The 25,520-nt window shown below is 42.9% G+C and overlaps 3 protein-coding genes across 4 annotated transcripts; 2 read left to right on the forward strand and 1 right to left on the reverse strand.

Annotated features, from left to right (window-relative positions):
- LOC8077078 (sucrose synthase 2) lies at positions 249-6,939 on the forward strand. Of its 2 annotated transcripts, none has more exons than XM_002465116.2 (15): positions 249-405; positions 1,904-2,040; positions 2,782-2,911; positions 3,001-3,152; positions 3,278-3,470; positions 3,825-3,943; positions 4,048-4,264; positions 4,346-4,441; positions 4,524-4,697; positions 4,780-4,896; positions 4,991-5,157; positions 5,257-5,481; positions 5,585-5,903; positions 5,996-6,240; positions 6,329-6,939. In XM_002465116.2, exons 2-15 carry the CDS (start codon positions 1,931-1,933, stop codon positions 6,513-6,515), a joined length of 2,451 nt encoding a protein of 816 aa, XP_002465161.1. In that variant the 5' UTR covers positions 249-405; positions 1,904-1,930; the 3' UTR covers positions 6,516-6,939. The 2 variants fall into 2 exon arrangements, with proteins under 2 accessions (XP_002465161.1, XP_021312610.1); XM_021456935.1 differs by lacking the exon at positions 249-405 and adding an exon at positions 1,429-1,580.
- Positions 14,755-15,539, forward strand: LOC8080435. Its single transcript, XM_002465117.2, has 2 exons — positions 14,755-14,905; positions 15,160-15,539. Exons 1-2 carry the CDS (start codon positions 14,862-14,864, stop codon positions 15,401-15,403), a joined length of 288 nt encoding a protein of 95 aa, XP_002465162.1. The 5' UTR covers positions 14,755-14,861; the 3' UTR covers positions 15,404-15,539.
- Positions 18,540-19,646, reverse strand: LOC8080436 (protein GOS9). The gene is made up of 2 exons (XM_002467679.2): positions 19,367-19,646; positions 18,540-19,262 (listed from the first exon to the last, which is right to left on the reverse strand). Exons 1-2 carry the CDS (start codon positions 19,367-19,369, stop codon positions 18,813-18,815), a joined length of 453 nt encoding a protein of 150 aa, XP_002467724.2. The 5' UTR covers positions 19,370-19,646; the 3' UTR covers positions 18,540-18,812.

A 25,520-nucleotide genomic window follows, 5' to 3' on the forward strand; every position in this document is an offset into this window, starting at 1 on the left:
GCATCACATACGCTAATCATATCCGATCATACCTGTACTGTACATGTAAAGAAATCCATCCCTAAACCGCGATCAGATTAAAGCAAACTTCCGAATACACTACCCAAAAAAAAATTACTAGTAACAAAAAAAAATTCTAACCTTATCCCTCACCTACCATTTTTTCTATAATAATATTTTTACTTGAGCAAGGGACGAAGGTGGTGGGGGCGACCCTCGCCCTGCAATCCGTGTATAAAAAGGGGCCCGGGGGCTGCCGCTCAACTCACCAATCCATTCCACCTCCGTTCACCCCGTCCATTTGATTTGCGTTCGTTCACTGCGTTGCGTTGCGTTTCTTGGAGTTGTTGTTCTCCTCTCCTCTTTGGATTGGAGGCTCCTTCTTCTTCTCCCTCTCGGAGGAAGGTAATGCAATCAATCGCCCTCCTGGAATGGAGCTGCTCTTCCTCTGCTCCTGCGTGCGTAGACGGTGCTCTGCTCCGGCGAAATGCCGCCGGTGCTCGCCGTAATGCCGCCGGTGTTCACCATGTCCGAATGCGACGGACGGTGCCGCCGGTAGCAACTAGGAACAATACATACGCTGCGCTCGGTTTCTTGGACCCCTGATCAATCGATCGATGATGCAGAGGGGAGGTCATGCCGAAATTTTTCCCCGGTTCTCTGAACCTGCCGCCACTCTGCAGGGGAGGTGCTGCCTCTGCATGCAGTTGCTCTCTTCTCCTTCCTTGCACCGATAGCCGCCGAAAAAAAAAGATGATTTTTTTATGGCTCTTGCACCAGGGGATAGCGTGCGTGAGATCCAGAGAATTATTGGGGTTTTAACTTTAGTAACAACAACAACAACCTGGGTCAACTTGCCACTTGAGGAGATCTAGTGGAGCGGAGGGAGGGACCCTGCTTCTCCGCGCAGGGCGGCAGGGGAGATGGTTGCTTCTAGATGGATCTGGGGTTTACTGGCCATCATGGTCTTGCTTGCTCTCTCTGGGTTTAAGGTGGTTTCATATATATTTTTTTTCACAAGACGACCAGAACCAAGTTGGTAGAAGGCTAGATCCGGTGCTTGTTGTTCCTCTTTAACCAAATATTTTTGATAGTTATTTTTTTGGTGATGATTTTCCTCGGACAAGTGGTTGGCTTTATCCATTCCTCTGCCTCGCCATGTGCCCCCTGTCTCGGGACTCGGAGACATGGCTGACAGTTCTGGGTTCTTGTGCTAATGGCCGTGGTTAATTTAGGCTAATTAATCCTGTCGTGTTACCATCATCTAGGTGTGATTACTCCTGTGTATCCTAGTCACCTTGTGATTGCCTGCGTGCAAGGAACCCCCAATCAGTCTCCATGCTGATCTCGTGCTTTAGAACTAGAAGTAGCCTGCCGCGTCACTCTTCGTCCTCGCCTGCTTTGGTGTCAACGGTTTTTGGAGCCGGAGGACATTGGTGCCATACGGCCCAGCCTTGTCTTCATGGTTTCCATGATGTGTCTTTTGTTGGCTTCTCTCGTCAGATCTGTATAAATCGGCGCCTCCCCCCTCCATCATTCCTCGGTCTTCTGAAGCGTTTCAGTACATCGATTCCATTCTTGTATGCCTCTCATAGCTCTTGTATTGATTGTTGCTTGCTTGAGTCTAGGATTTGAGTTATTTTTTGGTCTTGCACCTGTTGTTTGCTGTTTCCTCCCCTTCCAGAAGTAGGTTCTGTTGATTTCTTGCCTGCAATAGTTTCTTGGTGAAGTGTCAAAGGTGTGGCAAGACTCTGAGACTGGTTGTTGGGCTGTTGGCGGTTGGGTTTTATCACTTGCTGGGGGGTTTTAGGATGACATTTGCAGCTTATATGTCGACACATCTGAACCCTTTTTCAGTTCAGTTTTCAATGCTGACTGAAGCTTCCGTTTCTGATTTGTGCAGGCTTGAGGACCCAAGAAGAGACTAGCAATGGGGGAAGCTGCCGGTGACCGTGTTCTGAGCCGCCTCCACAGCGTCAGGGAGCGCATTGGCGATTCACTCTCTGCCCACCCCAATGAGCTTGTCGCCGTCTTCACCAGGTCTGCACTCATTTTTTCCCGCTTCCTCTGCAAGTTTACATTTATGTTGTTACGGGTATTATTTCAGCGAATACAACCTTTTAAGATCAGTTTCATCATATACATAATTACATATGGTTAGATCTAGCATGATGTGATCATCATTGAATGCTGTACCCATAATGTTCATGTGTTTCCTACTAAGATGAATATTTAAAGCATCCAGGATTTTGTCGAACTACCTAGTACTGAATACTGATGATACATACACCCTGTTTTTTTTTAGTACTGACTGTGAACTGCTATTAGATCTGGCTGCATGTGTGTTTTAAATCTTTATATTCAATACAATGTTTCTGAACAGAATGATTGAAGTCTGAGCTTATCCAATAGAGCTTGTTATTAAAGTCTTGTCAATGATAATGCTTGCTAACCAGTTTATGCTTAGTTCTGACATGTTCTATTCAATATAAATGCATAGGCACCTGACTAGATCTGATGTATAGGCATGAAAATGATTTTGAGAAATTTAGTTTAAAATAGAGGAAGTAGTGTTTTATTTTTCATTTTAAAAATGAATTTGCTGCTGTGCGACTTTGCTAGGTTGCATATGTTCCATACTACTTATGTTGCATTTGTTCCCATCCTACTGACTTCTGAATTTTGATCATATGCTATACACTATACTATTTCTTCAGATTGTATATGTTGAGTCATGCAGATCTGGCACGGCCTGATGCTATTTGGTATTGTTTTTTGCAGGCTGAAAAACCTTGGAAAGGGTATGCTGCAGCCCCACCAGATCATTGCCGAGTACAACAGTGCTATCCCTGAGGCTGAACGTGAGAAGCTGAAGGATGGTGCCTTTGAGGATGTCCTGAGGGCAGCTCAGGTTTGCATCAGATTCAGATCTCACTAGGCAGCACTGTTTGTGTTGGCGTGTGCACCTGCTCTAATCATTTAGGTTCTATTATCTTATAGGAAGCAATTGTTATCCCCCCATGGGTTGCACTTGCCATCCGCCCTAGGCCTGGTGTCTGGGAGTATGTGAGGGTCAACGTCAGCGAGCTCGCTGTTGAGGAGCTGAGAGTCCCTGAGTACCTGCAGTTCAAGGAACAGCTTGTGGAAGAAGGGTATGATTTTGTGGTTAAACTGGGAATTTATGATATAAGCTCATCATGCTTAATTTATTTAAAGGAAAGATTTTGTTCATATATGATAGTTTACAATACTTCTGATTTTGATGTATATATTGCAGCCCCAACAACAACTTTGTTCTTGAGCTGGACTTTGAGCCATTCAATGCGTCCTTCCCCCGTCCTTCTCTGTCAAAGTCCATTGGCAATGGTGTGCAGTTCCTCAACAGGCACCTGTCATCAAAGCTCTTCCATGACAAGGAGAGCATGTACCCCTTGCTCAACTTCCTTCGTGCCCACAACTACAAGGGGATGGTGAGCCATTATTTTATTTGTTTCTTTACTTTAATGTTGCCAATATTACTCAAGAAGTTGTCAAAAGAGTATTAATAAAGTGGAAAATTTGTATCATTATGCCTGGCCTATGATGCATGCCCAGTAAAACTGTCATGTTCTTGTATTTTCCATTTTTAGCAATACGTCCAGCGCTAAATACTGAGTTGCTGATCTGTCTAAAATTTTGATCTCAGTTAAGAATCACAAAAACTGATTATGTAACCTCTTTAACCACTAGAAAGCCTTAAAACTTATCCATATATTCCCTGGTGTGGTAGATGCAAATTGGCTTTGAACTTGCTAGAAATGTGAAGTTTTCTATGATTTCTGCAGACCATGATGTTGAACGACAGAATCCGCAGTCTCAGTGCTCTGCAAGGCGCTCTGAGGAAGGCTGAGGAGCACCTGTCCACCCTCCAAGCTGATACCCCATACTCTGAATTTCACCACAGGTACTGAATATTTCCTGACTCGTTTTCATATTCATATGAATAAAACAACTGAAGCATGTCGTAGTATTTTTGTGATTTACACAACTTCTGATTGGACAAAACAGGTTCCAGGAACTTGGTCTGGAGAAGGGTTGGGGTGACTGCGCTAAGCGCGCACAGGAGACTATTCACCTCCTCTTGGACCTTCTTGAGGCCCCAGATCCGTCCACCCTGGAGAAGTTCCTTGGAACGATCCCCATGGTGTTCAATGTTGTTATCCTCTCCCCTCATGGTTACTTTGCTCAAGCTAATGTCTTGGGTTACCCTGACACCGGAGGCCAGGTACAATTCTTAGCCATCTTGGACACAGATACACAGTTAGAACACTGAACTTGCTCTCATCAATATGTATTTTACTTGCAGGTTGTGTACATTTTGGACCAAGTCCGTGCTATGGAGAATGAAATGCTGCTGAGGATCAAGCAGTGTGGTCTTGACATCACACCAAAGATCCTTATTGTAAGTGTGATACCTAATTTGATAAAAGGAAAATATACCAGCTAAATTGGTGCCATAATGAGCCTTATTTGGTTTTGCGCAGGTTACCAGGTTGCTTCCTGATGCAACTGGCACCACCTGTGGTCAGCGTCTTGAGAAGGTCCTTGGCACTGAGCACTGCCATATCCTTCGTGTGCCATTCAGAACAGAAAATGGAATTGTTCGCAAGTGGATCTCGCGTTTTGAAGTCTGGCCTTACCTGGAGACTTACACTGATGTAAATACCAAATACTACCTCTACTATTAATTTTTTAGTTAAAGATGAAGTTCTTGCTGACTCTTTTTTGAATTTCTGGTAGGATGTGGCACATGAGATTGCTGGAGAGCTTCAGGCCAATCCTGACCTGATCATCGGAAACTACAGTGATGGAAACCTTGTCGCATGTTTGCTCGCGCACAAGATGGGTGTTACTCACGTATGGGCTCTTAACTAAACTACTTCAGTTGGAAGTATTTTTATTACTACCTCCCGCTCATTGCTAATGTTGCCCTTTTCCTTGATATACGCAGTGTACCATTGCCCACGCCCTTGAGAAAACTAAGTACCCTAACTCTGACCTCTACTGGAAGAAGTTTGAGGACCACTACCACTTCTCGTGCCAGTTCACCACTGACTTGATTGCTATGAACCATGCTGACTTCATTATCACCAGTACCTTCCAAGAGATTGCTGGAAAGTAAGTATAATATCTATATACAAGCAAGCTTTGCGAATCGTCTAGTATTGTTCGTGCTGCAAAATTTCCATGGTCTAATGTCATTTTCTGGGTTTTCAGCAAGGACACCGTCGGTCAGTACGAGTCACACATGGCATTCACAATGCCTGGTCTGTACCGCGTTGTCCACGGTATTGATGTGTTTGACCCTAAGTTCAACATCGTGTCTCCTGGTGCGGACTTGTCCATCTACTTCCCATACACCGAGTCACACAAGAGGTTGACCTCCCTCCACCCGGAGATTGAGGAGCTCCTGTACAGCCAAACCGAGAACACCGAGCACAAGTGAGAATCGCCGTCATACCTTGCTCAAGCAGTACTGTGCGTGACACATCCATTGCTGGTTGGTTATCTGACTGTATATATATATCTGTGAATGCCCGTGCAGGTTTGTGCTGAACGACAGGAACAAGCCAATCATCTTCTCCATGGCTCGTCTTGACCGCGTCAAGAACTTGACTGGTCTGGTGGAGCTTTATGGCCGGAACAAGCGCCTGCAGGAGCTGGTGAACCTCGTGGTTGTGTGCGGTGACCACGGCAACCCGTCCAAGGACAAGGAGGAGCAGGCCGAGTTCAAGAAGATGTTTGACCTCATCGAGCAGTACAACCTGAACGGGCACATCCGCTGGATCTCCGCCCAGATGAACCGTGTCCGCAACGGTGAGCTGTACCGCTACATTTGCGACACCAAGGGTGCCTTCGTGCAGGTAAAAACCATATATAACCAGGGCTGCTCCAGCATTCATGTCTTGGTTGCAAAATCATTTGTTCTGACGGTGGTGCCTGTTTGTGCACACAGCCTGCTTTCTACGAGGCGTTCGGGCTGACGGTGGTTGAGGCCATGACCTGTGGCCTGCCCACGTTCGCCACCGCCTATGGTGGTCCGGCTGAGATCATCGTGCACGGCGTGTCTGGCTTCCACATTGACCCGTACCAGGGCGACAAGGCGTCGGCGCTGCTCGTGGACTTCTTTGAGAAGTGCCAGACGGATTCGAGCCACTGGAACAAAATCTCCCAGGGCGGGCTCCAGCGTATCGAGGAGAAGTATGCCTGCATGCAGCTTACATAGAACACTGTGGATGGCAACCATTTTGATCATGTTCTTACCCTCACCGGTGGCGTTTTGATGCAGATACACCTGGAAGCTGTACTCGGAGAGGCTGATGACCCTGACGGGCGTGTATGGTTTCTGGAAGTACGTGTCCAACCTGGAGAGGCGCGAGACCCGGCGGTACCTGGAGATGCTGTACGCGCTCAAGTACCGCACCATGGCCAGCACCGTGCCGTTGGCCGTGGAGGGAGAGCCCTCCAGCAAGTGAGCGCGCGGCGGCGGCGGCGGCGACTAGAGATCTCACCTGATGAGCGAAAGGGAGCACTTGGAGTTGTGTCTTTTCCCTGGGTTTCCTTCCCCTGACCAGGAGGCGAAAAAAGAGTCTGCTTTTTCCTAGGCGACGGGCGTTCGTTGCTGCTATTCCCTTCAATCAAGAATTGTTATTGCCTTGTCATCAAGGTCTTGTTCCATCATTGATCCGGGTGTTGGTTTTAGTAGTCTGATCTGAATTGTTAGTAGTTTGTGTTGAGTCGGTTGAGAGGGATGCTGGGATGGTGGGTGGTGTGTGTGAAGTCGGGTGTGGTGCTCCCTTAGTTTCCTGGATGGGATGTTGCTCCTTGAATAATGATCATTGTGGCCTTGGTGCCCTTTTCCTGAAATAAGAGTAGCATCCTTCCTTTCCTTGTGGTTCACATTGCAGCTGGAATTGATGTTTGCCTCAGAATTTTGCTCCCCCTTTGCCATTTGATTGAGGATCTGACTACTTTAGTATCATTTGTGGAGAAAATTACACAAAGGCACCGTACGTGCTATTTCTGGTTGCACAATTATCGTAGTCAAACCAGAATATACAGAGAAGCATTAAACCAATGAGCAGATTACCACACGAACAGACTTTAGAAGAAATGTATAATGCTGTGTTGCATAGTTGTTTAAGGCATTTTCTTCGGAAACACGTATGGAACTGCATATCCATATGTCAGTATGTCACTCTGTAAAATTTGCAGATGTTGATTGGAAGGTAAACGATGGTGATTCAGAGCTCATGTCTGCCCAAACCTTCAGGATATGCTTAGCATGTTAAACTGAGCTTTGTATAACATGGTGTGGTACAAGCTGTTACTGTAATTATACTGAGCAAGGCACAGGGGCAGATCAGCATGTTACCACTTCGGAGAATTGTTCGGAGCGCAAAATTTCCAGGATTCTTAAACAGAAAAAATCTGCGTAGTAGAAGCAGAAAGACCAAGGTATTTAAAAATGACATTTCCTTGGGTTACTAAGGACCTTGGAGTAATCTTTGGTTGCCGTTGGCATCACCGAAGGGATTATGATTTCTAATAGACTAATACTGTCATACTGATCCCACAATATCTAGCAAGAAGTTGATTCCAGTCTTTTTGGTGTACAAATCCATAATATCTTCATATGATCAGGGCATCATGTCTTCACTCTTCACCACACGTTCAGTTTAGTCTTACACCAGATTAAATTCGAAAACTATTTGCAAGAGTATTGTGTTAAATAATTTCTACGCTCTAAGATATTTATTACATATTTTTTTATTACAACTTTGTTCATTTGAAATTAGCTATATCCGTTAGCTCTGTGATTAGTTTTTGTACTCATATCATTATGGTGTTTAGTAAATATTATATGAACAAAACCATAATAGTTAACACCTAAATTAAGAGGGCGACACTTGCCAGAATATTGCATCAACCTTGGATAGGTCATCAAGGATATATCAGGAGAATCCTGACATGCATTTGGGCAAGTACTTGAAAAAAGGCAAAAATAACTTAATGTCACTATTTCTATGCAGATTATGCACCAATTATATAGTTTGCCAAACTAAAGGTACGTATCCAGTCTTAAAAAAATAGAATAGGTACCGGTGTCGGCACACTATCTTCTATTTTAGATACAAAGCTGAACCCGTGACATTCAATTGCTTTGCGTTGCGAAGGGTCTCGGCTGGCCCGTGAGGCCTGTGCCGGTGTGATGGACTCGTGAAGCGCCGAGCGAGCAGAGCAGAGCAGAGCACTCGCAGGGCATGGTTGTGCGGCTTCAGTGCGCTCGAAGTAGCCAATGCATTACGGCCACGTCGTCGCCGCCATAGCTTCACCACACCGGCACCGGCAGTCGCTTCTCCTCCTCGGCGACCGTACCTAGAGGAGTAGAGAACGACGAGGTGCTTTCCCGCGGCTACGAAGATCTAAGCTCTAGCAAGTAGGCAGGAACGAAGCCAAAAAAAATTGTAAGAGGGGCTAAACAAAATTGCTACATCGACTTAACTTTACTATAACCCCTAATAATAGAAAAAATATATATTAGCTTGAAGTAGTCTTATATTAATTCACAAAATATATCTAAAAATAAAGTCTCAGCCCACCCTACCTTATAAATTTGTGTCTAAATTAGAAGCAAAAACACTAGGAGCTTCAATGAATCAGCAGCGGTAGGGGGGGGGGGGCTAGAGCCCCCCTAGCCCCACCGCTAGCTTCGTCCATGCAAGTAGGCATGAGCTAGGCGACGAGGCTCCTCGCCGTTGTAGCAACCTGGGAACCGCATCGTCATCGTGGGGGAGAGAATGGGCAAGATGTTTCTAGAATGAAGCCGCAGTTTTGTTGAAGCAATAGCCATGGCTGCGATGGCGATGGTAGCCGTAGACAGACGAGATTAATAGGCGACGTGGCCAAATGAAATGCCAGAGCTTGAACTCTAGTTTCGAAAGTAAAAGAAAAGATGAGTATCGTGATGCTAGATGAAAACGTTGGATCCCTTGCCTCCGTGGGTTTCTAAAACCCGTTCGCAGTGTTTTTCTCTTCCAACAAATAATATTTTTCTCTTATAACAAATTATTGAAGAATACTTTCAGTCACGACTTTTTAGCTAAATGAACAGGCTCAAGTCGGGTGGGTTGGCTCGATTGAAATGGCCGCAGCACCCTTTTGTTTTTGTGTTTCGGCGTTTGGGTTCTTCTACCACAAGACATCAAATGCTGCCAAATTTGACGCCGAAGCACCGATGACATGTAACAACAGTGAAGTTGGCATGACACCAGACGCCTCCACAAAGTCCAAAGTCATCGCTCTTGTCTTAGTGTCTCGGTTCATCTCCTCTTCTTCTTCTTCAGTGAATTGCAAACCAAATATTTGTTGCATCATCAGTAACCATGCATCTTGGTGTCTCGCCATCAATGCTCAACACTTCAGCGGTACATCTGGCTAGAAAAGAAATGATGGAGAAACAAAGGTCAAGAATCTGGAGCGAAATGCAATCAGATCAGCGCCTTGCCGTTGTGCTCCGTTGAGGGCGTGCTGCCGATCAGAAGGAAATTGAGGACTTGGCTACTGCATTCTACAGGAACAGGGGGTGACTGTTCACAATCGAGTCAGAGTCGTCCGTCGAGGAGGTGTCGGACCATGTGTAGGTTTCAAGTTACATATGTGATGAAAGAGGCCTTGGATGCACCTTACATGGCCTAGGAGGTTGAACCGGTCGTCTTCATGATGGGCGCCAATTAAGCCCTAAGGCCCGGCGACTTTACAACTAGTTTTTTCCGGTTTCATTGGACAATTGTCGGCCCAAGTGTCATGAATGTAGTCAATCTTAAGTTTCTTAAATGTCGAGCATATGCCACAAGCCAACAAAGAATTAATCAAACGACGATTGTGCTCATTCCAAAGATTAAGAACTCCCAATATCTCAAGAGCTTCAGTCATATTTCTCTTTGCAATGTCATTTATAAATTGTGCACTATTCCAAAGATTAAGAACTCCCAAGATCTCAAGAGCTTCAGTCATATTTCTCTTTGCAATGTCATTTATAAATTATGCTCTAGAGTTCTTGCTAACAGACTTCGGGTATTCTGGATGAGATTTTTCTTTGGAACAAAGTGTGTTTGTTCCAGGACAATTGATAATGTATAATGTTCTTGTTGCGTATGAGTGTACCTCCCAAGAGAAAGAAAGGGAAGACAGGTCATGCCCATCAAACTTGATATGGCAAAGGTATATGACCAGGTGGAGTAGAAATATCAGAGAACTTCATGACAACTGTGATGAGATGGATCACCACAGTCTCCTTCTCAGTGCGTGTTTTGGTGGTATGGGTAGGTTGACTCGACTAAAATGACTGCATTGCCCTTTTGTTTTGTATTTCGGTGGTTGGGTTCTGCTTCTGCTGCAACCAAACATATATCAAATGCTCCCAAATTTGGCACCGAAGCACCGACGACATGTGACAATGGTGAAGTTGGCATGACACCAGACGCCTCCACATAGTCCAGAGTCTCTTATCTCAATGCGTCTCAGTTCATCTCCTCTTCTTGTCCAGTGAATTTCCAACCAAATGTTTGTTGCCTCATCAGTTATCAGGCATCTTGGTGCCTTGCCATCAATGTTCAGCACTTCAACAGGACTTCTGCCCAGAGAAGAAATCATGGAGAAACAAAGATCAAGGATCTCTTGGCTAAAGGATGGCCATCAGAACACAAAGTTGTTTCAAGAGAGATCGAAAGAGCGGGTGAAATACAATCAGATCAACGCCTTGCACTCCACTAAGGGCATGTTGATTACCGATCATTAGGAAATTGAGGACTTGGCTATTGTGTTCTATAGGGGGCGACTGTTCACAGCCTAGCCAGAGTCGTCCATCGAGGAGGTGTTGTCCCATATGCTGATTTTAGGTTACAAATGTGATGAATGAGGCCTTGGATGCACCTTACATGGCCCGGGAGGTCGAACCCCTCTTCATGATGGGCGCTAATTAAGCCCTAGGGTCCAAAGACTTTACATCTAGTTTCCTCTAGTCACATTGGAGGATTGTCAGCCCAAGCATCATGAATTTAGTCAATCTTAAGTTTCCTCAATTACAGGTCCAAAGATTACGAACCCACAAGATCTCAAGAGCTTCATTCATATTTCTCTTTGCAATGTCATTTATAATTTATGCTCTAAAGTTCTTACTAATAGACTTCAAATGTTTTTGGATGAGATTATTTCTGCAGAACAAACACAAACTATGTTTGTTCTAGGATGATTGATAACGGACAATGTTCTTGTTGCATATGAGTGTACCCATTATCTCAAGAGAAAGAAAGTGAAGACTAGGGCATGCCCATCAAACTTGATATAGTGGCGAAGGCATATGATCAGATGGAGTAGAAATATTAGAGAACTTCATGACAACCGTGATGAGATGTGTCACCACAGTCTCCTTCTCAGTGCTTGTTTTGGTGGTATGTGTGGGTAGGCTCAGCCGAAACGTTCGCATCGCCCTTTTGTGTTTTGGTGGTTGGGTTTTGCTTCGGCTGCCACCAAATGTCAAATGCTGCCAAATTTGGCACCGAAGCACCGATGAGATGTAAATAACGTTGCAGTTGGCATGACACCAGACGCCTCCAACATAAAGTCCAAAGTCACTGCTCTTCTTAGTGTCACTTCCTCTCCTCTTCTCAGTGAATTACCAACTAAATGTTTGTTGCCTCATTAGTTGCCAGGAACTCGGTGCCGTGGTCCATGTATCAGTTGGAGCTGAGGTCAACGCCAAGCTAGACTACAATATATGCATTTAGTAAGGCACATGTATACAAGCAGCATGGCCTTGTCGACAAGCTATGCAAAGAAGATCCATATTCTGTTATGACAGCCTACTGCCACCAAACATCAAATGCTACCAAATTTGGTGCCGAAGCACCGGCGAGATGTAAATAAGGGTAAAGTTGGCATGACACCAGATGCCTCCACAAAGTCCAAGGTTACTGCTCTTCTCCGCATCTTAGTTCCTCTCCTCTCCTTAGTGAATTGCCAATTAAAAGTTTGTTGCCTCATTAGTTGACAGGCATCTCAGTGCTATGGTCCATGTGTCGGTTGGAGCTAAGGTCGACACCAAGCTAGACCACAGTATATGCACTTAGTAAGGCAGATGTATACAAGCAGCATGGTGTTGTCGACAAGCTCTGCAAAGAAGACCCATATTATGTTCTGACGAAGAGCAGATCATAGGGGTAACAAGCGGAAAATCTCACACGGTGATAAGACACGAGGGGGAGGCCACAGTATAGAAAAAATAAACGCTAGTCCTAGCTGAAGCTTAGATGGTATTGACCACTTGATTCCTAGACAATCAAGAAATAATCAAGTAGGTTGGTTGGGATTCTTAATTGTTTTCACACAAAATCTAATTTTAAGTGGTTCCAAATAGGGGTGTTGTTCAATAGCTCATCAAAAATTCTATCACACTTGGTCGTGTTGAAAAGTAAATTTAATATTCTCTTTGGTGATTGCTATGAATTGGCTTGAGGGAAGGAAAAGTGAGGGTGTTTGTCTTTGAAAGACCAAACAGATTTGGCGGCATATACACGTTTGCTTTCATCACGTGAACTACAAGATTCACAACCAAGTGTGTAAACAAGATGACTAGACTTCTCAACTAATTTTTGTGAACTTCTAGACTCTTTGACTTGGCTTTCACTAGTGAGAGGTTTCTACAAAACTTGAATAACATTTAGAAATTCTTGTCCCTCTAGTTTTTCTTTGCGATGATCAAGCATGCTAGAATAAGCTAAATCAACAAATCTCTATCATAACTAGTCAAACTATAACATCAATTTCTAGTGTCTCTAAACCTTCTAATGTATTTAGAAACATATTCATGTTACTGTCTAACTGGTGTAAGATGTGACAATTTCAACTCAGTTTTACTAGTAGCAAAATATTCATAGAATTTTTGCTCTAAATCTGACCAACTGCCAACTGAATTGAGTGGCAATGAAATAAACCAAGTAAATGCAACCCCTGGTAGAGATGAAGTTGAAAATCATTCAAGAACCTCTAGCTTGATGAAGAAGAAGAAGATGATGCTGAAATCAATTGAAAGTGAGAGTGAGAGATTGAGATCATTGAGATTGGTTGATATGACTCTTTAAGATCATCTTTGACAATGGCTCTTGCAACCTCACAGTATGAAAAAATCTTTTTTAAAGAGGAGCTTGGTCTGGTGTGTACCAAATCCAAGCTTAGTTGAGGAGGGCTCCTAAATTTGTGGCAAGGGAACTTTTCTTGAAATGTACTTAGCTCTTCTTCTTTTTAAGCCTAGCTGCCTTGTACCTTTTGTACAGTTTTGTAAATACTTGTAACCCTCTTTTTCTTTATATATAGAATGAAAAAATAGGTAGTGCCCCTGCTGACTCATTCAAAAGAAAAGTCTCTTCAAGTTCCACTATTGAACTATCAAATTTGATGAGTTAGGCTGTACTATTTTTTCCTTAATTTCTATATGGTTTTCTCACATGGTATAAGTTTTTACCTAGAAAGGTTTTTTACGAGGTAGCCACAGCTCAAAGATATTTGGTATTTTGTTTTGATTTTGATCCATTGAGTTCGATATACATTTGATGATGTGATTGATCATTGAATATGTGATCCATCAGTGAATATGTTCCAGACTGATGTACATGTATATATGCGAATGTGAATGATATGCATATGGATATTATTGTTATCTTTTCAAATTTGAACTAAAAAAGTTGAGTGGGGAGCTGTAGACTAGATGATGATGGGACTTGGTCTGGTCTGGCCTGTTGGCCATAATGTTCTTATTATTATCGGACCAACCTGACACAAAACAGGCCCAGTGTACAGTGCCTAGGGCGACTCTCAGGCCCGGGCCGTACACGCTGGGCCACTTTTGCCACAGGCCGGTGGCACAATGTGCCGTACGTACGTGTCCGGTCTAGCCGTTTCGTATTGTGCTTCTTCAGCCCATGAGCATCAGAAAAGGTCTGTAGCGTGTACGCGTGAGCATTTCAGCCGTTTCTCAAAGAAAAAACGCGAGCATTTCAGCCTAATTGACTTGTCTAGGTAGGTGTCTCTCCTTGTCTCCAGCATATGAAAAGGGGAAGGAGGCGATCTGAAGGTATCACATTCTTCCAATTACGTAAAGTCGATCTACTGGCGGCAGGCATCATTCGACTGAAATATCGCAGGCGCAATGCAGTTAGGCATGGTCCAGGAGTACACTTTTTGATGTGTGTGTGTGTGTAGTGCTTAGAATAGTATAGGATCTTCACATACATGAATTTGTAGAATTTTTTTTCACATGAAACAGGCAGAATCAAGATATGTTCGCACAGCACGAATCAAAGAGAAAAATTCGCATCACAGACCGTTTGCCTTTTTTTTTTTTCAGATGCTCGTACACTTTAAATAGTATTATATTATTATTGAGGTTTGCCAGCCAGACCGAAAGGCATAGGTGGTCGAGGTTCACGTTTTTTGTGATAAGTACAGAAAGTTATAAATAAAGGAATGTGGCCACCCTAGTGACTAATAATCAGCATGCATGTTGCAGGCAGGCATATAGCCAGAAATTAGGCCAGCTGAAGCTGGAATAACTAAAAAAATTCCCCTTGTCCAAAGCTTTTTGCATGCATAGATTCGACCTCTTCCTATATTCCATGTGCCACTTCCTCACCGGTTATAAAATGCACCATAGCTAGCGCCCCTGTCTCACAACACACACACACACACAGCTAATACAAATAGGGGAAAAAATAGCTGCATACTCTATATAAATCTTCTACTAGGTCTCCTGGATTACTGTGATAATGTCATCGAAGATTGGCAGCAGCTTCGTGTCCAGCCTCATCTGGTAATATTAAAGTGTATATTCCATTAGTTCTTCACTGTTCTATGTATGCATATGGAAGTACAGATTTGATATTCTTTTCCTTATTGAACGTTTTGTGTTAGCACACGCATCGATCAGTTTTTTTCCCCTCTTGCGAATTAATTAATTAGCATCGCATTTGATCATTAACGTGTGTGTTGAGTAAAAATTAGAAAAACATGCATGCATATTTGACATTTTGACGTATGTTGGGCGTGCGTGCATGCAAATTAAAGCCGGCGGAGCTACGGCGTCTACGCGACGGCGGTGAATGTTCAACATGCCTCCGCCGCTGCTGCAGTGGCGGCGACGCCGATGGCGAAAACGGACGTCGTCGCAGCAGCAGCGGATGCGTCGAGGGCGAAGCAGGACGACAAGTTCTGGATGAGAGACCCCAAGACGGGGTGCTGGATCCCCGAGAACCGGTTCCAAGAGGTGGACGTCGTCGACCTCCGTAACCGGCTCATCTGCCACAAGTGAACAACTCTGAAAGCATTCAGAACGAAAAGGCATGTGCATCACCTGGAACCAATGGCCACACACCACCATCAGCGTTATTAATTACACACACACACACACACACACACACACACACACACACACATATATATATATATATATATATATATATATATATATATATATATATATATATATACACACACACGTAAATTGTACTGCATATATATAATGTATGAATAAGCAACTAAGGCAGGCGGCAGGCATCCTGAGGATCTCAACAGAAATGCTTTGCCACGGTGGATTATGCTGTAAAAGACAATCGATGTATCATCAGTGTGTACTCTCCGTACGTGTTCACTACACACTTCATAACTGAGTGGAATGGATGAAGACATGTAATTCACGTTATGCTAGCACATTCAGTTCTTGGTGAATTTGTTTGGGCCCTTCTTTTAATTATAGAAAGAAAAAAATTGGTGACTAGCTGGAGATACCCGTTCGTTTAGTAGGCTGGTCTCGAATCGAATTTTACATCGTCATGCTGCGGAATCAAGACACCGCACGGATTCATACTTGCACCAAAGCAAGGTGATGATGCGCTACAGAATTGCATTCCCGATCGAGCCGTGTGTCAAACTTTTATAGCTCACGGAAATTCGAATAAAGTTAAAACCTAGCTAATTAACTTAAGTAATTTTATGAACAATAGCCAATCGAGGCTTTGTGGAACGACGATCTCATTCGCATCCGTCTCCGGTTCCACTCGATCAGTCAGGTAATCCCAACGCCATATCAAGTTCATCAGAGTCTTGGCAGCCAGGTTCAGATATGTCATATATATATGTGATGCACAAGACCTGCTGCAACTTGCAATTGCTTCACCCTGTGTCATCGTCATCTCGCTCATTCGGCTGCTTGCACCGTACTGCTTGTGCTTGCATCAGCTGCAGCTTGTCCTTGTGTTTGTTTATATAAGAAGTCTAGCAGGTACTCCCTCCATATAAGAAATAAAAGACATTGAGGACATAAGTGTGGTTACCAATTTGTCATTAATTAGGAGTTAGTTTTCCATGTTTGACCCTATTAAATAGCGCTGCGGGTGCATTTATATGCATGAAACAAACACAATCCAACTGGCTAGCGCAGTGCAGTAAGTGTTCTAAGGTCTTGGGTTCTTCAACCCCAGTGGGCACAATTTTTTTTGCTCCGCTGGTTTGAGCTGCATGGCGCGTTTGTGCTGCTAGTGGCGATTTTACATGCCAATCGATTCCAATTTTTTCGCTGAAAAAATGCTTGCATGGCGTCAGGATTTATTTTTTTTCGCTGCTCGGCGCGGCGGCGTGGCTTGGCGCAGTGGTGCTGTGCTGCAACTCGTATCGCACGGCGGCTACTTGAAGCGCAACGGAGACGACGCATCGTAATTGGACGCCTCGTATAGCAAAATTTGATGGCAAAAAGCTCTTTGCTAAATGCTTTTGTCAGAAAGACATTTGATAAAAAAAACACTCAGTAAAATTAAAAACTAGAAAAAAACCTGAAAAAAAATACCAATTTTTTTTTTGCAAAATTTTAAACACAAAGTTCATGTGGTTCACGGCCAACAAGATTTGAACCCATGATATCTCTCTCACACATGTCTCATCCACTAACTACTAACTATCACTTAGGTTTTTATTCCGTTTTGGTTCGCTATATATTATACCAAACTAAGTGTAAATTAATTATTTGAGGCCCTAAATAATTTCAAATAAAAAATTGTCAACTATAAAGTTTCATAACTTTTGAGATCTATATTTTTCATTTAGAAAGATTCTCCATCTGAGGTCTTTTATAAAATTTGAATTTCAAATTTGAAAATTCAAATGTAGTTTTGCATGGTAAGATGATTTCAAATAAAAAGTTGTCAACTACAAAACTTCATAACGTTTTTGAGTTATACAATTTTTATTTAGGTTGTTTTTCCATCCAAAGTTGTTTGAAAAAAATCAAATTTAAAATTTTTAAAATTCAAACATAATTTTGCATGACAAGATGAACTTATATAAAAAAGTTGTCAACTATAAAGTTTTATAACTTTTTGAGATCTATAATTTTCATTTTGGTTGTTTTTCCATCCAAGGTTGTTTGAATAATTCAAATTTTAAATTTTTGAAATTCAAACATAGTTTTTCATGACAAGATAAACTCAAATGAAATAATTGTCAACTATAAAATTCTATAACTTCTCAAGATCTATAAATGATATTTTAGTTATTTGGTCATTTTGTTCATCCGGCATGGTGATTATAACATTGTTCACAAATCTTATATCTCTCTCAGTCTCTTGTAGTTTCATGAAACTTATGAGAAAGATGTAGATTTTGTGAACAACATTACTATCGCTTTATTGAATGACGAAATAACTAAAATAAAAGTTATAGATCTTGAAAAGTTATACAATTTTATAGTATAAAACTTTTTTTATTTAAATTAATTTACTACTTCAAAATATGCCTTGAAGCAGGCAAAGCAGCTCTTTCCCCGCTGCAAAAAAAATAAACACTCAACAAAGCAGTTGTTTGCCGAGTAAAAAAACTCGACAGACAAACTCTTTGTCGAATGCAAAAAAAACACTCAGCAAATAAGCTCTTTGCTGAGTAAAAGAACACTCGGGAAACAAGAAAGTTTGCAAGTGTTTGTCGAGTTTTTTTTGCACTCGGTAAAGAGCTTGTTTGCTGAGTTTTTTTACACTCGATAAAGAACTTGTTTGTTGAGTGTCCAAAATATTACACTCGGCAAACATTTTAACACTTGGTAAAGACAAGATTTCAGTAGCGATCCCTGTCGGTTACTTGTGGTAGGGAAAAAAAGGAACCGTATGTATACCTAGGCCTTCTTTAGCGCAATTGATGTTTCGTCCATATCAAGTCATCAAACTCAGAGTCCGTTTGTTTGTCTTATTAGTCATATTTTTTCTGTCAGCCAGCAATGTTTTTCTTTTATAATAAATTAACCAACAATAATTTTAGTTATGATTTTTCAGATCAGCAAATAAGCTCTCAATCCAAGTACAGAGGACTTATTTTTTCTTATTCCAAATAACTGGCACCACCACTGGCCGAGCTTAGCTGAGGCCACGCAAAGTAGACCATACCCCTCCTTGCTCACCTTAATCTCCATTAAGTAAACAGTTATTTAGCACTGTCCATTGATGTTTAGAGCTCAGTTACATAGATTAGCTCCTAGTATTTGTTTAGTCAAGCTCCGCCACGTACTGTCAGGCCAACAAAACGGGACGGGGAACTGGGGAAGAAGATACATGGATGATCATCGAAACACAACACATGGATCAATGATCATCACCATATATGCACGCACGTGTGCATGACCATCTCTCTTAATTATTCCGACAACAAACACAAGCGGCGCCTCTCTTCTGCAGATCAAATCAGAAGGGGAGGACGTAGAAGCCAATGGCGTCGAGGTACTGGTCCGCGCGAGCGAACATGCCGACGATACTGCCGTTGTTGAGGACGGGGACGTTGAAGGGCGTGCCGTCGCCGTGGCCGAAGGGCCCGTAGGTGCCGCGGTTGGTGACGAACTTGAGCCAGGCGACGGCGTGGGTGATGAGCTCGCCGAAGGGGCCGATCGCGCCGGCGACCTCCGTCACGAACTCGTCGGGGCCCAGGGTGATGGTCTCCTCTTTCAGGCCTCCGGTGCCGCCCCAGGGCCCCGCGGTGTGCAGCTTGCCGTCCCGGTCCCGGTAGGAGAAGGAGATGCAGTCGACGATCATGCCATGGCGGACGGAGATGCTCTCCAGCCGCCGCGGCGCCACCGTGATGTCGTAGGCGCTGCCGTGGTCGCCGGCGCCCCACGTCCCGATCTTCACCAACGCCGCCTGCATACACATACACACGCCCAGGATTTCATTTCATTTATCAGCCAAGAGCTAGCTGATATTGCGAGGAGATCATCAGCAGTGTGAACAATAAAGAGACTGACCATGTCGTCGTCGTCGTCCCGATCTTGCTGCTCTGGGTCTGGGTGTATCTGAGCTGATGAGGGATGCAAATGCAATGCACGCACAGACTCGTTTGTGGGAGTTAACGTATATAATGGGAGAGCAACCGATACATACCTACACTTTTCGTAGTGAGATCAGCTTCGCTTAAATATTTTCTACTATATCTCTATTCTTATATATGTGCTATGACTAGTGATATTATTTTATTACTACTTAAAAGTAGTAGAAGAAATGCACTGTGTTGATAGTTTGGCACCGGAGAAGGCGAGGGTGTGTTTGTTTGCTACCGACTAAACCTATCATTTAAGATGTTTAGATAGTAGTAATTAGGAATATTAAATGTAAACTAATTGCATAAATTTGACTAATTCGAGAGACGTACAATGATGTACAGTGATGGCGTGGGTAGTTGGTATGCACGGCTGAGGTGCCTCCACACGGCATACGTACACGGAACCACGTTTCCAGCAGGGTACGTCTGCGACGGCGACAACGACAGGCATCGCTGCTTGGACTACTGGATGGGATGAAAGCTACTCCTACCAAACCTGGCTGTACGCCGGTACTTTCATCTCGTCGGCGGCGGCCAAACTTGCAATTGCATGAATGACTCTGTTTCTTTTTTTCTTTTTGTTTACCTACTTTCTTAAGGACTAAATTGCATCTTGTCCTTGTAAGGCCTTGTTTAGTTCACCATAAAATCCAAAAACTTTTAAAGATTCTCTATCACATCAAATCTTGCGGCACATGCATGAAGCACTAAATGTAGACGAAAACAAAAACTAATTGTAAAGTTTATCTGTAAATCACAGGACGAATCTTTTAAGCCTAGTTACTCCATGATTAGACAATGTTTGTCAAATAAAAATGAAAATGCTACAGTACAGAAAACCAAAAATAATTTCAGAACTAAATAAGGCCTAAGAAGCTTCCACAAAGTTTCATGGCATTCCGTGCGAGGCATATTTTTCTTTTTTTTCCAAAATTAATACACAAACATTCATTAACTCATGTGTACCCTTAACCAATAAATGCGTGCATGCAAACTCTTATGTCTATATGCCCATTACGAAGAATAAGCTAACATATCTCTAAAGATGGCAATAGGCGTGGATACAAATATCACAGACCCACATCCATAAAAATATTTTTGTGCTCAGTGTCCACGCCCGCCACCTGCCACGGACAACACTATGCACCCGCGCCCACTATCTGTGGGCATGCCTACATACCCACTATCACTAACCTGCGCCCACTATCTGCGGGCATGCCTACATACCCACTATCACTAACCTAATTTGCAGTTCAGGAGCAGGCGTGGGAGCAGGGCCTAACGTGGGAGCACTTCGGGAGCAAGTGTGGGAGCAGACAGAGACGGTGAGGACTGCGGGGATGGCGAGCAGGACGATGGGGACAACACTGGGGAGATGGGGACAATGTCAAAGAGCTGGCGATGGTGGCGGGGAGCCACGCATGAGTGTTGACTGCTAGCCTAGGCGTAGTCGTGCAGGAAGGTGGCCGCCGTGCGTAGTCGGGGGTGACTGGGCGAGCAGAAAGGCAAGGCTTCCGAGGACGGTGGGTCGGGGGGCACTGGATCTATAGGGGAGCTCAGAGCCAGGAGGTGTTAGGTGTGGATGGTGGAATCCGGTCACAGGAAGGCATGTCGTGGCACATCGCGAAGGCATGCATTGGCGTGTGGTAGTAGTAAGAGGGAAGGGAATGGGTGGGGTGGGGATGGATCTGATGGAATGCTATGGTTTCTGCCTTTCTAGTCTTCAAATATATACTGAGTTGTTGCGACCCCACTTTGACGCCCACAGGTACATAGGTATTTGTTGGCCATTGCCATCTTTGCATATCTCAAATTTAACATAGCCATTACATATGTCTAATTGTCGGCCAATATGCCGACTACTCTTGAAAGGGTAGTGTTGTTAAATCCTATAAGAATACTTGACAAAAGAGCATCACAAGATAGACTCTATTTATAAAGATCTAATGGGATTCTACTAGAATTCTTATAACAAATTAGGAAATCAACCTAGCCGATAGGGGGGTTTCCACTGTAACCCTACCTTTGGACTATAAAGGGTGTACCATACTCCACAATCATCAGTATTCCCACACCCAACACACATTGCACACCAATGAAGGAAGCTCCTTTCCACTCCACATAAGGTGCCCTATATATGAACCGGTATAACCCCATATCTCAGATGTTATCCGACTCATTCGCTACATGTGATCAATGTTTTTCTAAATGGTAAACAGTCAGTCACCTACCGTTTAACCATTATTAGGGCTAAATAGTCTATTAAATGAGCTAAATGGTCAATTAAATGGGGTAAACAGACGATTAAACGAAAATGATGCACCACTGTATAGTGTTTACACGTTGTATAAATGGGTGAAACAATCGTTTAGGCGAACAATGCGTGTGATATGTTTATTACTAGTTGGATGCAAAATCTAGTGAAACATGTGTACGGGCAACATAGCATTATAAAAACGCTGTAAAACTCCCCTCTCTTAATGAAACATGTGTATGGGCATATTCACAAAAAAAATATGATAATGGATCGAAGTGAGTGGTACACATATCTATGGTATGTCCAAATACATTGATTTTTGGTATCTATATCGTATACAACAACATACCCACTTCAGGCGAGTCGGTGTCACTTTCGGTTTTGAATATAAAATCAAATACAAAACATATGTATAGTTGGATCAGTCTATTCATATATGTGAAGTAATAGATTAAATTATAGTGTTTATTTACAAAAGTATGACTTTATTAGAAAATAGCCCGAGAGTCTAAAACAAAATTACATAGACTCTAATTAAACAACTCGATCCTTTGGAAGATGTCCCCATCTTCACAGGCAGTTGATTGGGGAAAGTACTGACCAAGCTCAAACTACACCATCTTCATTGAACTCCGACTCCTAAATTGTCTCACCATATGGGTGAGGTAGCAAGAGCGACAAAGAGAAAGGATGAGTATATCAAAATGCACTTTGAAAGCGTAGAAAAGTATGACATAAGGTTTAAATGCTATCTAATCAACCCAAGATAAACAATATAGCAACAAGCCACTTTTTGTATAAGTTCCCTCAGAGGACCATGCTTTGAGCAAAGATCATGGCATGGCGATAATAAGTATCATTTGGGCTTGTTATGAACGTGAATCAGTTTGATCAAGTTGGGCACCTCAATTCGCAGAAGTATCCTTGATTGGAGCAGCACGTAGAGAACGTATGTCCCAGTGTTCTATACGTCGTTTTTACTTTTTGAAATACATCAATTTTATTATATCTATGAACATATATAGTATATATACAGTGCATATATAACAAAATCTATGTATATATCTATAAAAGCCAAAATGATTTATAATTTGAAATAGAAGAAGTAGGTGAGATTAGATGAAAAGGTGATATGGTGACCGAAAAATCTGTGCATGTATCCAGATGGTCACATGGTTTTGTGTATGACATGGAGAATTGGAATTTGGGGCGAGGATAGAAATAGTTTATCGATATATGATGGAAACGTTCTTAGGTTTAGTGTCACATCACAAAATGGTGCAGGAAGGAGTATAAAGTCACCACCAGAATCATTAACTTCTTTTAGTGATGTAGGGTTTTCCTAATATTTTAGCATTCAAAATTTAGTTTAGTATAAATATTCTCTACCAAATGCCTCTTAGTGAGGATTCTCATATGTTGTGACTAGTAGTAGTGTTTTATTATGAGCTAAAAATAAAAATATTAGGAGAACTCCACCATTTTAATAGTGAGTGAAGACTATTGTCATCTAAGGCTTGTTTTTGTGTTGGTTGGGTTCAGCCCAAGGCCTTAATTAGTTTGCGGAAAAAGTCTACATAACCCCCCAGACTATTAAGGGTGGACAACTTCACCCCCCGAACTATAAAACCGGATATTCTACCCCCTGAACTTTCAAAACCGGTCAAATAACCCCCTAGAGTGATTTTGGATGGTGGTTTTGTCTTTTTCTTTTTTATTTATTTCCGCTAAATCTTTGAAAAATCATAATAAATTATAGAAAAATCATAAAATGAAAATTTAAATTTTGTTGGATTTCTGATGAGTAGATCTACACAGTGAATATATAATATGATATACTTTAGTATAAAGTTTTTGATGTAGCTTTAAATCTATGTTTTTATTTAATTAAATCGAATAATTGATATATGCAGTTCCTATGATCCAATTGTGGTGAAATTTTTATGGTGAGCTCATTATTGTATGCTTGAACTATGGTAAAAGTTTCGTACCTAGTGGATCACGTATAACTTAGTTATCAATTTATTTAGCTTTATTCTTGTTAAATCTATGTTTTATCTATAACTAAGTTATATGTGATCCAATGAGTATGAAATTTTTACCATAGTTCAAGCATATAATAATGAGCCCACCATAAAAATTTTACCATAATTGGACCACAGGAACTGCATATATGAATTATTCAAATTAATTATAGAAAAACATAGATTTAAAGGTACAGCAAAAACTTTGTACTAAAGCATACCATATTATATATTCACTGTGTAGATCAACTCATCAGGAGTCCAAAAAAATTAAAATTTTCATTTTATGATTTTTTTATGATTTATTATGATTTTTCAAATATTCAACAAAAATAAATAAAAAAGAAAAAGACAAAACCACCCTCCAAAACCACTCGAGGGGGTTATTTGACCGGTTTTAAAAGTTCAGAGGGTAGAATAACCGGTTTAATAGTTCGGGGGGTTAGTAGTCCACCCTAGATAGTTTGGGGAGTTATGTAGACTTTTTCCATTAGTTTGCTATGGGCCCTGGGCCAGTAGAATTTGACCTTTATATGAGATGTTATGAGCTAGACTAGATCTGATTGGACTCTAAAATTGTCAGGCTAGAGCTAGAGCATCGGTGGCTAAGCTATAGTATATCTCAGGTAGACCACTATGTTTGGTTTTTTGAGCCACCTGATATAGTATTTATATGTCTGTTAACAATATAAGTTAATAAGGGCTACTTTAGAAGCAAGTGGAACCTAGCCCAGAGAAGGAAATCATCCGGGAGGATTTTAACGGCAATTAGTTTCCCTGGACAGCCTTCCCTAGCAGGGTTTCAATTCTCTGTCGTTGTTTGGCAACAAACGCAGAAATCCCAGGTAAACGCGCAGCACTGGAGACTCTTCCGGACAGCCAGGGCAATCGCCGGCCTACATACCGAGCCGCATTGAGGATCTGGGAGCACGTCGAGGACGCGGTCCTGGAGGTCGCCGAGGCTCACAGTGCACCCTCCACCAAGGGCTCGACGAGGGCGTGCCCCTACACAGCCTCCCTCCATACGGCGTCAATGCCGTCGTAGGCATTCTAGGCGTATATCTCATAGGTCTGTGCCTCTCCACAACTTCCTCTGCGACGAAGTCGTCCAGCTTGACCCCGACGAAGACTGGCACGAGCGCGCCGTGCTCCAGGAAGACCCGGATCTCCTCGACGGAGTAGGGGTTGAACAGCGACACCGGCGTGATGACCACGACCACGCCCGCCAGGGCCACATCCATGGCCGCCGCTGCACCTGCGAGCACCCGCACGTCGCCGTACCGGCACCAATTCGACGCAACGCAGGGCACGCCCGGGTAGGTGCGGTGGCGGGAGCACGGGGCAGCGCGCGGTGGGCAAGCTCACATCGTGCTGCTAGCAAGCGGCGCACCCGTTGGAGTTGGAGGAGGCATCGCGACTCACGGCAGGGAAGCGTGCCCGGCCTCTTGCATCGCGGATTGTTTCCCTTGGAAAAACACGAGGAAGGAGGCCGTATTCCACGTCTCCGTGATCTTCCAAATGCAGCAAGAAATTTCCGCGTGAGAGATCCGCCCGCGGGTTTCTGGCCCTGGAAAATCGCATGAACCCGGCGGGGAATGCTGCTGCCAAAGTTCTAAACTTTAGAGCTAAAGTCTCCGAACAGGTGGTCTAAAGTTAGATCTAAACTTTAGTCAACTTTATATTATTAGAGCTTTACATTTTAAAAGTGAGTGAAAGTATTCTAAAGTTTTTAAAGCTTTAAAATTTAGACGAGAGGATCCAAAAGGTTGGCCTTCTGAATTAAAAAGCTAGAGTATAAC

This window comes from Sorghum bicolor, chromosome 1, assembly GCF_000003195.3.
Source record: "Sorghum bicolor cultivar BTx623 chromosome 1, Sorghum_bicolor_NCBIv3, whole genome shotgun sequence".
NCBI lineage: Eukaryota > Viridiplantae > Streptophyta > Magnoliopsida > Poales > Poaceae > Sorghum > Sorghum bicolor.